The 15011-nt window shown below is 42.9% G+C and overlaps 1 protein-coding gene across 3 annotated transcripts in view; it reads left to right on the forward strand.

The window, feature by feature from the left end:
• Positions 1-10191, forward strand: part of LOC128460015 (disheveled-associated activator of morphogenesis 1) — a 49401-nt gene extending 39210 nt beyond the window's left edge. For 2 of the 3 annotated variants that reach the window (XM_053445006.1, XM_053445007.1), the window contains exons 12-26: positions 88-146; positions 232-419; positions 835-1143; positions 1233-1340; positions 2275-2304; positions 2712-2809; positions 2917-3001; positions 3902-4008; positions 4709-4797; positions 4903-5071; positions 5251-5358; positions 6348-6408; positions 6515-6646; positions 8519-8689; positions 9431-10191. In XM_053445006.1, the coding sequence (XP_053300981.1) occupies positions 88-146; positions 232-419; positions 835-1143; positions 1233-1340; positions 2275-2304; positions 2712-2809; positions 2917-3001; positions 3902-4008; positions 4709-4797; positions 4903-5071; positions 5251-5358; positions 6348-6408; positions 6515-6646; positions 8519-8689; positions 9431-9643 (1927 nt within the window). In that variant the 3' untranslated portion in view covers positions 9644-10191. The remainder of the gene's footprint in view (positions 1-87; positions 147-231; positions 420-834; positions 1144-1232; positions 1341-2274; positions 2305-2711; positions 2810-2916; positions 3002-3901; positions 4009-4708; positions 4798-4902; positions 5072-5250; positions 5359-6347; positions 6409-6514; positions 6647-8518; positions 8690-9430) is intronic. The other variant, XM_053445008.1, reaches the window with a different exon arrangement.
• The last annotated feature ends 4820 nt before the right edge of the window (positions 10192-15011 follow it).

Below are 15011 nucleotides of genomic sequence, written 5' to 3' on the forward strand. Positions count from 1 at the left end.
ACTGACACATGAACGAGTGACTACTCAAACATAACTGATCCTTTATGAAGATGCTGTCGTTTATGACGCTCGTCTTTCTCTCCGCAGGCTGGTCAATGAAAATGAGGTCAAACAGTGGAAAGAGCAGGCAGAGAAAATGAGAAAAGGTTTGTTAACATTCTAAACAATTCAAATAAAAAATAATTTCATAGTAGGTGTGAGTTCAGCTCACTAATGCATCTCCCTTCACAGAACACCACGAGTTGCAGCAGAAGTTTGAGAAGAAGGAGCGTGAATGTGATGCAAAGACCCAGGAGAAAGAAGACATGATGCAGACGCTTAACAAGATGAAAGAGAAGCTGGAGAAGGAGAGCACCGAGCACAAGAATGTCAAACAGCAAGTGGCTGAACTCAGCACACAACTGCACGAACTCAGTACCGTACGTCCGGCTTCCTGTTCACTTTATAATGATCCTAGAATAAAGCCAGACTTCATATTTTGTCATCGACTTCGACGGGTGCTCCAGATCAGTCCCAGAGTTCACACAAAGGGCAGATTAAGCCATGTGAAATCATCCCACTGATTCAAGAGACACCTCAGATGATAAAACATGATACGGATTAAATTAGTTTGACCAAGAAATGTTTTCTTACACACACATCTCTCCTCGTTTATTGATTTGTGACTTTACGATGTTGCTCACCCAAAATTGTATCATTATGACACAGTTAGTCGTATTTATGTCATAAATTATTCATCTGTCCTATAATTATGTCATAAAAGAGAGAGAACAAGGTCACCGCACATATAAATATTGTTTCTTTGCCTTACTCTTTCCTTCTCCTTCCCTGCAGAGACAGGCGACTCTTGTTCCTGGAGGTCCCCCCTTTGCCCCGGGCCCGCCCGGAGGCCCTCTGCCCCCCCCTCCACCCATGCCAGGCTTTGCAGGTCTGGGCCCACCTCCCCCTCCTCCAGGTGGCATGATGCCTCCCCCGCCTCCACCACCCCCTCCTCCTGGTGGCCCTCCCCCTCCTCCCGGACGTCCTCCTATCGGAGGCATCCCCCCGCCGCCCGGCGGGCCGATGGGACCCTCCCTGATAAAGAAAAACATCCCTCAGCCATCCAACCCGCTGAAGTCCTTCAACTGGTCTAAGTTAGCCGAGGTGAGAAAAAGCAGAGACAAGAGAAGACGAGAATGTTTTGATTACTTTGAGAGAAATTATGAGAAATAAAAACATTTTTCTCTCCTCAGAATAAACTGGAGGGCACCGTGTGGATGGACGTAGACGACTGCAAGGTTTATAAAATCCTGGACCTGGAGGACCTTGAAAAGACCTTCTCAGCCTATCAGAGACAGCAGGTAATGACGATGAGGTCATTCATCAGCTCAACAACTTACTACTGGCAGAGAGGGCGCAGTGTAGACAGCAGGGATGGGGGGGGGTGGCTGAGGGACTTTTCTCCAAAAAACAAGGGATACATAGCCAGATAGACTTTGGGGATTCTTACAATATACAAAACTTCCATGCTTGAGTCATTCTGAATGCTTTTTTTTGGGGTCACTTTGTTTGTGGTTTTGACCATTTTGCATCTTGTGATTGTAAATGCATGAGTGAGCTGCTCGGAATCGACTGTGTGTTTCTCATGGCTTCAGATTGCCGTTCATTTACTAGATGATCCTAAGTAGCAGTATCTGTAATAAGGTGTCAAGGGCCTCATTCTATGAAATCTATGCTCAAAGTGTCACTCAGTAGAGTCCATACCTCCGCCAAGGCTCAACAGTCCCATTATAAATCCTCTACACCAAATTGGACACAATCATGGATATCAGTCCTCTGTGCCAGCGACAATCAGTGACCGCTGGCTTGAAACCCGACTGTACATAGGTCTGTTCCTTTGTGAACATGATTTCTCCAGAAAACCTTGAGTGAATCTCTTAACATTTATAACAAATGTTCAGTTGGACTTGAGGATGACCTGATTTGGTCTTCGAGATTTAAACTCCTTGGCGGAGGTGAAGAATGAATGTTTAGATGCTCAGTGTGGCCTTATGAGTTTCAAATACAGACTCATTTCCTCTGCGCACGGCATGTGAACTACAAGCACGTGTTGATCACCTGACCAGCTGCTCGTGTCTCACTGCTGCTCACTTCATCACTCATGGAGCCATCGGCATCATCTCCAGAATGAGCTTTGATTTGTTTGCTGTTTGTTTTTATGGGCTGCAATCACGTAACTGCTTGACTTATTCTAATGAGTGCTTACATCTTCCCTGCTTCTTGCCTGCATTTTAGGACTTCTTTATGATCAATAACAGCAAACAGGTGAGTGCACTTACGGTACCACAGATATTTATACACATTGTGGTTGCTCTTTAATTGATTCAGTCAGACTCTGTTGATGTTCTCTTGTATGTTGTGTCCTTGTGTGCCCTCAGCTACATGTTTTATTTGATCTATTTCATGTTTGTCCAGCAGAATATATATTTACACACCTTTTGTTTAAGTCCTTTTCGGTGTGTGTGTGTGTCTGTGTGTCTGTGTGTGTGTCATGTTTTCCTGTGATAACCTTTTGTTTGAGGCTTTTTGAATATTGTCAATATCTGTTCATAGGATTTCCAGGGTGTGTGTGTCAGTCAGTTTTCCTTCTTGGGTGACTGCTAGAAAAATTCAAACAAATTTCTGGATGTTAAAAATTCAGATTGCCCTCTTACCCATGATTTTGCTCACAGAAAGAGGCGGAGGACGACACACTGAGCTCTAAAAAAGTCAAAGAGCTGTCGGTCATCGACGGCCGCCGAGCTCAAAACTGCAACATCCTCCTCTCGAGGTGAGTTCAGAAACATCCTTACAAACCATTTATAAAACAATCACTGACACATCACAGGTTATTATAAATATATATTTGTAATGGACTCATCTGTTGTGTATCTCCAGGCTGAAGCTTTCAAATGTGGAGATTAGGAGAGCCATTCTAACCATGGATGAACAGGAGGACCTTCCCAAAGACATGCTGGAGCAGGTATGTCAACACGCAACAGTTCTTCTTCTGCTGCCTCCGACACGGTGTGTTGACATGCACCAGGTTACAGTCGGCTCCACTACGATGATTCCCTATATCGTTTAAACAAGAAACCTGGTTACTGTAACTGAGGTAGAGGATTAGAGAAAGATTATTTCCACAGGCTGATTTCTGTTTTAAATTTCTCAGCTGTGTATTAATGTAGCTTGGTCTTTGTTTGACTTTTTACATGTACATGTGCAGGACAAAAATTTCAGACAAGAAAATCATCTGAAAGTAATTCAAGCTCATATTTTTTAAATAACTCCAAAGTCGATACCAACTAACACAGTCTCCCACAGAAGACCAGATCAAGTTGTACCAGTGTCACGGTGCTGTCAGTCCTCTCCATGTATTATATCCCTTCTACCTTAAAATAAGCTTCCCAAGCTTCTAGATAAGCTGGAGTTAGGGGGGTAATCTGTGCAATGACCCTCTCCATCCATATGAGGCTTCACAGTAACCAGGTTACTACGGTGCGAGTCAACATGTGAACTGAATTACCAGACGACCATGTTTCTTTTGTGCATTAAACACACTGCAGCGTTTAGAAACTGCACTCAACGTAAGAAGAGGGAATTCATGCTTGTTCATACTGACTGTATTTTCATTTCTATGTTTTTGGAGCCCGTGCAGATTCAGATATATAAGTCAAAAGCTCATATTAATATTTTATTGGGGAATCCAGGTTTTGCATTGAAGAGTCAGAGATACAGATTCAGCTCTGTTCATCTATGTATAAAATAATTGTTTTAACAGATAGAGGCTGGATGAAAAATCGCTCCACTGTTATTAACTGAAACAAGTACCGATAAGTGAGTGTTAAAAGTGTTAAAATCCAGTTTGTTCTTGTTCCCTCAGCTGCTGAAGTTCGTCCCGGAGAAGAGCGACGTGGATCTGCTGGAGGAGCACAAACACGAGCTCGACCGAATGGCAAAACCCGACCGTTTCCTCTATGAGATGAGCAAGTACGTTAAACATTCGGTTTCTTTATTTGATTTTTAATTCAGTACTTAATTTGACATAATCTCAGACCTGGCAGCTTAATGTCGGGGCAGCAATCTGCAGATCTGCTGACGAACAATGGCCTTTGTTTCCTATTAGTCACTGCAGATGAATACTATGAAACATGGTTTTCTACTTAGCTGGGAACAATGGCCATTTGTGTGAATCACTATTTCTAAAAAAAAATTGTGAATAAAATGGAATCAATCACGTAACAACAGTATTTGAAGTTTCAGTTTTGTACACAAAGTGTCACAGTTGGAGACAATGAAAAGATCCGAGATGTTAACACGTTGTAGAAATAACAGTAGAAATATTCTTATATGGTTTGTTGTTTTTAATAATTTACTGTAGCTTGACATTTTTTAATAAAGTTTACTCTGGGTAGAAAAGGGACTGGTGGACACATGTCACCGTGGTATTCATTAGCTGCAGAGTCTGTGGTTTATGAGACCAAATCACGAACCGGGCCAAAAATAAGCTCCGGTGCCACAACAAAAAGGTTTTTATGTGTCGTTTAGTAAACACGCAGGCGGCTCCTTTTCAAGCTCAATGTTCATGTCTGTGGTTTTTCACTCGAAATTTGAGGATCTCCCTGTTTATAATTTATGATATTTGTCTATTCCTGTTCCCCCTGACACGCATTTTCCATCTCCTTTCAAGAATAAACCACTACCAGCAGCGGCTGCAGTCGCTGTACTTCAAGAAGAAGTTTGCAGAGAGGATAGCGGAGATCAAACCCAAAGTTGAAGGTGAGAAAAGACTTGTAGACCAACTGTATATTCTGCAAATATCAAACTAGCAAAGACACAACTCTCTAGTCTAAACACACATTTGAATCCACATGAATCTTTCAGCTCTGACGAAGGCGTCCAAGGAGATCTTACACAGCAGGAACCTGAAGCAGCTGTTGGAGGTGGTGCTCGCTTTTGGGAACTATATGAACAAGGGTCAGAGAGGAAACGCTTACGGCTTCAGGATGTCTTCACTCAACAAGATCGCTGACACCAAGTCCAGTATCGACAAGTAAGAACGATCATAACGTTAAATCTTCACAGGCATGAACAGAAAGAATGTATGAAATATAAAATGTCAGATCTGGGTGTGGGACCGTGATATTTGTGACACTACATGTGGTTAATCATATTTGAACCTTTATCATAAAACCATTATGCTCAAGTTTTGTTACGACTGGTTTTTCATAGAAACATCACTCTGCTGCACTACCTGATCACCATCCTGGAAAAGAAATACCCCAAAGTCCTGAAGTTCCAGGAGGATCTGCAGAGCATCTCCGACGCCGCCAAAGTCAAGTAGGTGAAACCCTGGAGCCATGGTTCCCAATCTGAGGGTTGTGACCCCACAAGAGGTCACAAGGCTGAGGCCACATCCACCCTTCTACATTTAGATCAAAGGAAACGTTGGGCAGCTACAACATGATTGGCTTGATCGTGGCAAAATCTGATTCAATTATTGTGACTACCCAACAGGAGATTGTGAAAGAATGGGACAAATAAAGTCTTGATTGAACTTACACTAAACTTCATTTTAGTTTAAAAACACTTCACTGTTGATACGTTTACATCTGTGGTCCACCCCACTCTTAAAACTTCTAAAACCATGAGGGATGGAAACGCTGCTTGGCCCATTTGTGTTTTTGTCGTATATTTTTAGTATGGTCTGGAAACATTAGCCTCCTGATTGGTTCTTATTAGTCATAACTCAACAACCAGCGGTGAAGGCAAAATCTTTCCAACACATATTGTCCTCATCGCCCAAACAATAAGGAAATCCCTAATCGTGGTTTACACTTTTGCTGTTTCATCTTAGCAACCAGCTGCAGAGTAGACAATGTGCTTCCTGTTTACATAGACAAACAAATACCCAGTGTAAGAGAACGCTCATGTTTTGCGTTAGTAAGGATAGGGATTATTACTGCTACAGAACTGAACACTCTTTTGACCAAGAACATATCTACTCTGTTTTAAAATGAAAACTTATGAAGTAGCCTAAAATGAAGGGGTTGCAGGATGGTTGGAACAGAAGGAAATCCTGCCACAGTAATTATATTTATCTTTTTAGTGATGTTGTGAAATGTGCACTAGATAATTAACTGGATCATTAACCATCTGAGGGAGCTGCTCATCAGACTCAAACAAACAAGGCGGAGGTGTCGGCATTAGTCCTGAGTTTTGTTTCTGAGTCATGAGCCGAGATGGTTTGGATCCACGGACTCAGGACACATTTCTACTGTCTCATTCTTTTCTGTGTTCAACGACCACACTTCTCTCTCTGTGTGCAGTATGACGGAGCTGGATAAAGATATCTGCAACCTCCGCAGCGGCTTGAAAAGTGTGGAGAGCGTGAGTCACAAAGATCTGTTAAATAAGACAACATGCATTTTTATTCTGTTGCTTGCATCTTGAGGCCAACCTTCAACTCCCGCTCTTGTGTTTCTCCCTCTCTCAGGAGCTGGAGTTCCAGAAGAAGCGACCGCAGGAGCACGGCGACAAATTTGTGTCGGTGGTGAGTCAGTTCATCACGGTGGCCAGCTTCAGCTTCTCCGACGTGGAGGACTCTCTGACCGAGGCCAAAGAGCTGGTGAGTCTGTTTGGACTTTGTAGACACAGACGTTAAACGCTTTCATCCCAATTTCCCCTCGGTGCAGCTGTTTCTACGCGCCTCGTTGACCTCATGGGTCACCTTCTAGGAAAGCTAACAGCAGGAGTCAAGTGTTTCTGCTTCCTGCTGCAGCGCCACTCGCACTTTATCGTTCACGCTGCTCTTTGTCTTTAGTGCAGTTGAAGAGTGAAAGCCGGAACAGACGCAGAGGGCTGGATAGGGTTTTGCACGGCTGTGTTCAACACTGTAATAGCAATGATAACTTTATTTATACAGCACCTTTCAAAACGGAGCTTCACGAAGACGACAAATCAAAACAAGACATGAAAGACATGAAGCATATGAATACGATGTCATTCAAAATAAAAGACAGCAGATAAAATAATACAACATCATTTAATAGTAATGGCAAAAGAAAAGGATAAAAGAAACATGAATTATTGCAAAAACCAATAAAATACAAGCTGTTCGGTGAAAGTAAAGACATTTACAGTGTGGACATTGTACGTCATGGTTTTAGGTGCTTTGATCACCCATGTAATTGTAGGAATGCTTGTGAATCACATGCTCTGACGTCTGGACATTTCCTGGAAGTTTCTGCCAGGGCCTGTATGTGAGAACACAAATGTCCGAGTCACATGCAGCAGACCCTTTTCTGAACTTTTTCAGCTTTTTCTCTGTAAAATGTCAGAGAGACAAAGAACATGTCCGGAGAATTAACAGAGCGAACAGACGGGTTGACAAACACCGATAAATTACCGAAACCAATGTTCTCGAGTTCACGTCTGAAGACAGATTAAACGTGTCCTTGAGAAAATCCTCTCAAAGCATTTCCCTCGCAGCTAACATTTCCTACAAAGCAAACCTGTTGCAGGTGGTCATTTTAAAAAGAGTCTTGTCCTTTTACAACCAGAAACCTGAGCGTGTTCTGCTTTCAACCGACACCGCGACACCCTGATGTCAGATTTATGCGTCTGTCCACATTTATGGGTGCAAGGCAGGAAGGGTTTTTTCCTTTAAAATCTTGTGCAGGTTTTTTTCCTCACAGTTAGTGTGTGTGTTTGTGAGTGTGTGTGTTAGTGTGTGTGTGTGTGTGTGTGAGTGTGTGTGTTAGTGTGTGTGTGTGTTTGTGTGTGAGTGTGGGCCGCACTGACCCTAGTGCTCGGCTGGTCACATGGCAACCATTAGTCTCTGTGAATCATTTACGGTGTCCCACGGTTAAATATTTGTGTGTACAGTGGTCCTCTTTACTCATGATTGGGAACCAGAGAGCCCTCGCTGACCCTCACTGCTTTGCATCTGTGTGTGTCTGTGAGTGTGTTTGTGCGTGTGCGTGTGTGTTTGTGTTTTTGCGTGTGTGTGTGTGTTTGTGCTTGTGCGTGTGTGTTTGCGTGCAATAAAACAGTTGTAGAATACCAAAATTTGAAGGGATATTTTACAAATCCCGTCCCATTGATTCCTGATGTGAAAAAGCCTATTTAAAAACATACCTGCAGGTTTGCTTCACCTGATTGGCTGTCGTTGGCTGTTCTCAGCAGGACTTCACATCTGGATGTTCTCCTTTCTAAGCTCCAGTGAAAATCACCCAACAAACACGCTGCGTTAATTTGGGCTCTGGCTCCAGTCTCTGGCCGCGGCTGTAATCAGTAGCCGGTCAGATCTGTGTTAGCACGGCCTTCAAAGCTCGACCACTGGCTCCTCCGCTCTGATTTCAAAGAGCTGAGACCCTAATGAGGCTGCTGTAAAACAGTCGACGATAAAGTAGAAACCCGGTTTCTGCTGCGTGCTGCTGTAAATCGGATCCTGTGTGACCCCTTCTCTCTTTGTTCCCCCCCCCCCCCCCGTCGACAGTTCCTGAGGGCAGTGAAGCACTTTGGCGAAGACGCCAGCAAGATGCAGCCGGACGAGTTCTTCGGCGTCTTCGACCAGTTCCTGCAGTCGTTCGCCGAGGCTCAGCAGGAGAACGAGAACATGCGGAGACGCAAAGAAGAGGAGGAGCGCAGGGCCAAGATGGAAGCTCAGGTTTGTGATCTACCGTTTCCACATGATTCAAACTAATAGAAAGTTGAATTCATGACCAACTACTAAGGCAAGACCCAACAGTCCCCTTTAATTCAATCAAGCTGCCCATACTCACATAGTCATAGAAATCTGTCTGATGTCTTTTCAAATCCATGAATTATTTATATTGAATGTGTTCTTTCTTGGCACACGTGTCATCCTTCCATCGAGTTTGAAGGAAATCAGTGCAGTTGTTTTTTGCGCGATCCTCCTGACGCACAAACATAGAATACACAAACACAGGTGTCAAACCAACAAGTTTCTGCACTCCGCAAAGTAACAGCTTCGAAATTTGAGGTGTCAAATCAAATTTATTTGTACAGATCATATTCACAAATGCTATCTGAGGGAAAACTATCATGAAACACTTTTAACAAATGAATAAACCTGAGATCTTTCTCCCAGGACGGACAGAAGTGCAATAGATATCACATATAGCTTGTTTTGACTGTGTGAGTTCAGAGAGAATAAAAGAGAGGAGCTTGTAGTGTGGACCGTGTCGCCTTTAGACAGAGTCAGGATGCTGTTCTGTATCCTCACATGCTCTGTACAGACAGGAAGTGATGTCACGCTTCTCATCCATCTGTTGACAGGGAGGCAAAACGTTTATTTCACCAAATGTCAAACTGTTCCTCCGAGGGGAGGATTAACGCATCCAGAGACGTTTGTGTTGACTCCATGTTTCTCTTCCTGTGTCCCCAGCTGAAGGAACAGAGGGAGAAGGAACGAAAGGCCCGGAAGGCGAAGGCGAACGGCGAGGACGACGGCGGCGAGTTCGACGACCTGGTGTCGGCGCTGCGATCGGGCGAGGTCTTCGACAAGGACCTGTCCAAGATGAAGCGCAACCGCAAACGCATCAACAGCCAGAACACGGACGCGAGCCGGGAGCGACCGGTCACGAAGCTCAACTTCTGAGGCTGACATCATCCTCTTCTTCCTCCTCTCCTTCCTCCTCCTCCTCCTCCTCCTCCTCGGCCCCGCTGCTCGTTGTTAGTTTCTCTCTGGGTCAAGCTGACACTCACATTCCTCCGCTCCCACCCAGCTCCGCCTGAACCGAGCTCGGCCTCGCATCATCGCAACAGAAGCCCCACACAGCACAACGCGTCAGGACTGTTTCACCCTCTCACGAGCAAAAAGCCAAAAACTGTTATTAACGACCAAAATCCCACAAATTCCAGCCGGAGGATCGACTTCGATGAAATGAATGAAATGGAATGTTTCGTCACGCAGGACCAGGAAGTGGCGTCTCGCTCCAGGTGGAAGAGGCGGTCCCGGCCATTTGATTGGACGCGTCCGGTGTTGTTTTTTTAGTTTCTTTTGTACGTCAGAATCTATGCACAGAACGTTACGTGCAGCTTTCCAACTGCTTCGGGGCTTCGATGCTTGATCCCAACAGGAAGGAAAAGAAACACAAGGGGCCATTTTGTACAGACTGATTTGATAGATCGAAGAGGGGGGGGGGGGGGGGGGGCGGCTGCTTTCGCGGTCGCTTTTTTTGTAGAAAGACTGAATCTGAACTTCCCGGTGACGCCGCCGCCCTGAGGACCGAGACGCATTTTTAAACAGGAAGTGACGCAAGCGGAGTTTTCTTTGTTTTCATCGTTATTGACGCGCAGCATTTATATATCTGTATGTTTTCTTTCATCTACTTCCTGTTAAGAGCTGGCCTTAACTCTGTTGACTCTAATTGTTTAGTGGGTACTCCAAGGCCTCGATTTCTCATCAAGTGTGGACACTCAACGTCATAGATTACATATATCTATATCTATATCTATATATAAGGTTGCGTGCTTGTCATACATGCACATATGAGTTCATAATTATTCTGCTAAATGCCATTAAAACCATACCCAAACAATGCAATACACCTGTTTTCCCCCTCCTGGAGAGAGCGCCCCCTAATGTTGATGCTTTTATTTGAATAGATGAAAGCCGTTTCCTGCGCTGGCTGGATTCACACGTGAAGTGTTTCCACTCACACGTGGACACGACGTCTGATCTGAATTTGTCCCCCGAGCAGCTCAGTGTGAATCCAGTGAGCGACGGACGCCTCCATGAACTTTTATAATTTAAATATTGCCTTCCATTGTACGATGCCCGGATGAAAATAAATGGGAGAAAAGCATTTAGGAGTTCTTGTGTTCAGTTAACAATCACCAGCTTCATGAGTCTGCATAGAAAAATATTCAGTTCTTTGTTGCCAGATCAATAAAGCACACGATAGAGTAAGAAATGCGTGAATCAAATCTGAGCCTTTGAAAAGGAACAGAATTATAAATCAAGAATAAAACATTGAGATAAATTGAACCTGTGATTAGACCCTCTGAGTAAACAGGCTCATCTCATGGTTCCTGCTGAGCTGATACTGAGATGTGACTGTTGTCAAATACTCATTTAATTTAACCTAATTCGTCAGATAATTTTTATATAAGACAATGATACACTTCACTGTTTTTTGTACAAACATTTTGAGGTTATTGTTTTCTGGACTAATTTGTAATGGGCGTGGCAAAATGGCTCAACAGCGCCACCTACGGAAAAGCCCCTCAGTTCGCTTTCACCCATCCTCACGAAAATGAGGACAGTTGTGTATCATAACCAGATGCACAAAAAAGTCTCTCAGTGCATTAGGACAAATGCAACAGGAAGTCGACCATTTTGGATTTAGTGGTCAATTTGGCCATTTCCCACATTTTTACTTTGACGAACTTGTGATCAACTTCAAATTGATGTGAGTTTCATCACAACAAGATGGAGATATAAAACACCATTTATTTATTTTGGGGGGACGGACAGAAGGACGTTTTTTTTTTTATTTCGTCCGTCTGTCTGTCTGTCTATTTTTTAAATAAATCTTCCAAAATTAAAACATTAAAATCCATAATGAATCCTTAATAATTCTCTTTTTTCACTGTTGGCATCTTCAATTCACTAAATTCACTAAATTGAAGAAGGGAAACTTGTGTTAAAAAATGTGTTTTTCATATAGTTTCTCCGTGCAGACATATCCTCAGTTCCATTAGAGAATGACAATTATTCAATGATCCTTACTCACAGAGAGAAAAGAAGCCTCTGTTAGACTGCCACCTTGTGGTCAGGACAGGGTCATTGCAGCAGAGGAGGCAAAGCAGACAACAGACTGCTGGCTTCAAACTATATTTATAAATTTGTATAAAATGAAACACGTGTATATTATGCGTTCCTCTGTTAACATGACACTGAGCGACACTGCTCATGCCAGAGCTTCAGTTTTTATTCTTCACATTTACATTATTTGAATCATGTGTGAGTCACAGTGTTAATACAGAAAAACAAAAAGTCGTTCATGCAGAAAACAGACACGTGAGTCCTCTCCTCGCACTCAGGTCACTGGAGGTTCAGACCGAGCTGCTGGACTCTGATGGAGGATCAGTGACGGATTCTAACGTGGATCACTAGTGCCAGAGCTGACCTGGAGGAGGAGAACGGGTCAAGCCAACCGCTCCTCGCGTCTCTGTGGTCCAATCAGCCGACGCAGAAACTCTACTGCGCGCATATACTGACATTTATGGTTAACGCATCCAAAGCGTTTTTTTCAAAATAAACTGTTGACATGGAGCATAAACAGGTGCATCTCAATAAATTAGAATATCATGGAAAAGTTCGTTTATTTCGATAATTAAACTCAAAAAGTGAAACTCATATATTATATAGATTCATTACACACAGAGTGAAATATTTCTTTAGATTTGGATGATTATGGCTTACAGCTAATGAAAACCCCAAATTCAGTATCTCACAAAATTAGAATATTGTGAAAAAGTTCCACTCTAATCAACTAATTAACTAGCTACTGGTTCAGTAGGCTACAGCCGCTACACAGTCATGGGGAAGACTGCTGACTTGACAGTTGTCCAGAAGACAGTTATTCACAACCTCCACGAGGGGGGGAAGCCACAAAAGGTCATTGCTAAAGAAGCTGGCTCTTCACGGAGTGCTGTATCCAAGCATATTCATAGAAAGTTGAGTGGAAGGAAAGAGTGTGGTAGAAAAAGGTTCACGAGCAACAGGGATAACCGCAGCCTTGAGAGGATTGTCAAGCAACGGCCATTCAAGAATTTGGGGGAGATTCACAAGGAGTGGACTGAGGCTGGAGTCAGTGCATCAAGGGCCACCACGCACAGACATATCCAGGACATGGGCTGCAACTGTCACATTCCTCGTGTCAAGCCTCCTGAACCAGAGACAACGTCAGAAGCGTCTTACCTGGGCTAAGGGGAAACAGGACTGGACTGTTGCTCAGTGGTCCAAAGTCCTCTTTTCAGATGAAAGTAAATGTTGCATTTCATTTGGAAATCAAGGCCCAGAGTCTGGAGGAAGAGTGGAGAGGCACAGAATCCAAGTTGTAGGTAGTCAGGGAGGTCCTGAACACAGGCATATCAGTCTCTCTCTGAACTTATTGAGCAAAGTGTTTTTACAGTACTTTGAAGTATCCAGAAATTACCTACTTGAAGCTAAAAATGTGTGATTTTTATTTTGTAAAATCTCATAATTGATAATATCAAAATTGTATTCATAAAAATGACACAGATAACACAATATATACTTATTGTGAATTTAATCCAAGAAATTATTTTTCAACTTTGCATTTTGTATAGGCTCCATGGCAACATTTTATTTTGAAAACCGGGCGTAGGCCCACAAGTGTTCTTCTCTAACTTCTAGTACTCCGTTGCCGTCCCCTTTCTGGGCGGTTGGGATGCATTTACCATAAGTGTCAGTATATGAGTGCAGTAGAATTTCTGTGTCGGCTGATTTGACCACAGAGACGCTTGACCGCAGTGGTTTCAATGATCTTCATGCATCAGTAACTTATGACCATAGATTCTGGACAGAAATTCAGTTTTGTTTTCACTGCTCGTGTGAAGGTGACGTCGGCTGAGAAAAGAAACAGAAACACGATCACTAGTTTAATGGTGAAACAGTGTCGGCAGCACCGTGGCGGTCCTGAGATCAAAGTGTGTCAAAGTGGAGCTCCGGGTTCGAACCCGAGGGAAACGTAGCAGCTTGCAGACGTAAAGAATAAAGGGATTTAAATGAGTGTTGATGCTGAGATGGTCCGACTGATGAGTCGAGTTTTCCATTAACTCACAAGAAGGCAAAACTCTTAAAATGCAGTATTCTGGGAGTGAGATTAGATTTATCGTAGATTTAAGATTTTAAAAGAAAGACTAGGAAACGGGATCCAAGCTGTGGATGATTTGATCGATATATTACAGAGAATAAAAAAAAAAAAATGATCTGACAATTACACGAATGATGAAAAACCTTTCTGCCTCTGAATCAGATAAAATTTTGATTTATAGGTCAAACTTTGGATCAAACTTATTCTGGCTAATTATTTCCCTTATAATAATCCCTAAAATACCAAAAGCTACAGATATCTAGGGTTCTTATCTTCCGTTCAGATGCTCTCTCCTTGTATTTGGCCACTTCTGATTTGTTTGTGAAATACTGATGATTTAAAAAAAAAACTACATTTCAATGACGTAATCTAAACTTCAGCAAAAAAATGTAAACACAATGTAAATGCTTGTTTAAACCACAGAGAGTTTATAAAGATGGACGACAGGACAGCTCCTCAAAAGTGAAGCCAACGTTGATCACGACCTGGTGGATGTAGTGGTAATAAATCCTGCCTCCTCCATGTTAGCAGTAGTTTTTTTTTTAATGCAAAGGGGACATGTCTCCATTGAATTTGAATAAGTGTGATTGGACGAGGATGTGTATCGACCTTGAGAGACTCTGAATATTTTTGCTTCATTTCTGGACAGTGGAGACGTGTCGTCCATCTTTAGATGCAGTCGGGGATTCAAACAGTTTAATACATCTTGAAATATATAACAGAACAAAAAACAGATTATTGTCAGGAGCCTCGAATCTTTTCATGTTACAGCCAAACATCTTGAACTGAGCAGAGTAAACAAACTGGTGTCGTTTTGGTCATGAATGAAAACTTGTGTTCGTCTTTGCTTTACACTGGATTTGCTTTGTCTGGTCTGTGAAGTGAACGTTCAGGATTTACGATTTTTCTATTTTCCTCGACAAAATCACTTCCCTGCTCCGTGAGAAAATCTGGAAGGATTCAGCGTCTCCGCAGGGTCTGAGGGAGTCTCTGAGATAAAATATTTGAATCTATATATTTTCATCTTTGGTGGTTGGAGGATCACAATGATCACAACCTCCTGTGTGTGTGTGCTTCTTTGTGCAGGGGATCAAACTGGCAATTCCTCACCATTAGCAT

This window comes from Pleuronectes platessa, chromosome 17 (assembly GCF_947347685.1).
Source record: "Pleuronectes platessa chromosome 17, fPlePla1.1, whole genome shotgun sequence".
In the NCBI taxonomy this organism is placed as follows: domain Eukaryota; kingdom Metazoa; phylum Chordata; class Actinopteri; order Pleuronectiformes; family Pleuronectidae; genus Pleuronectes; species Pleuronectes platessa.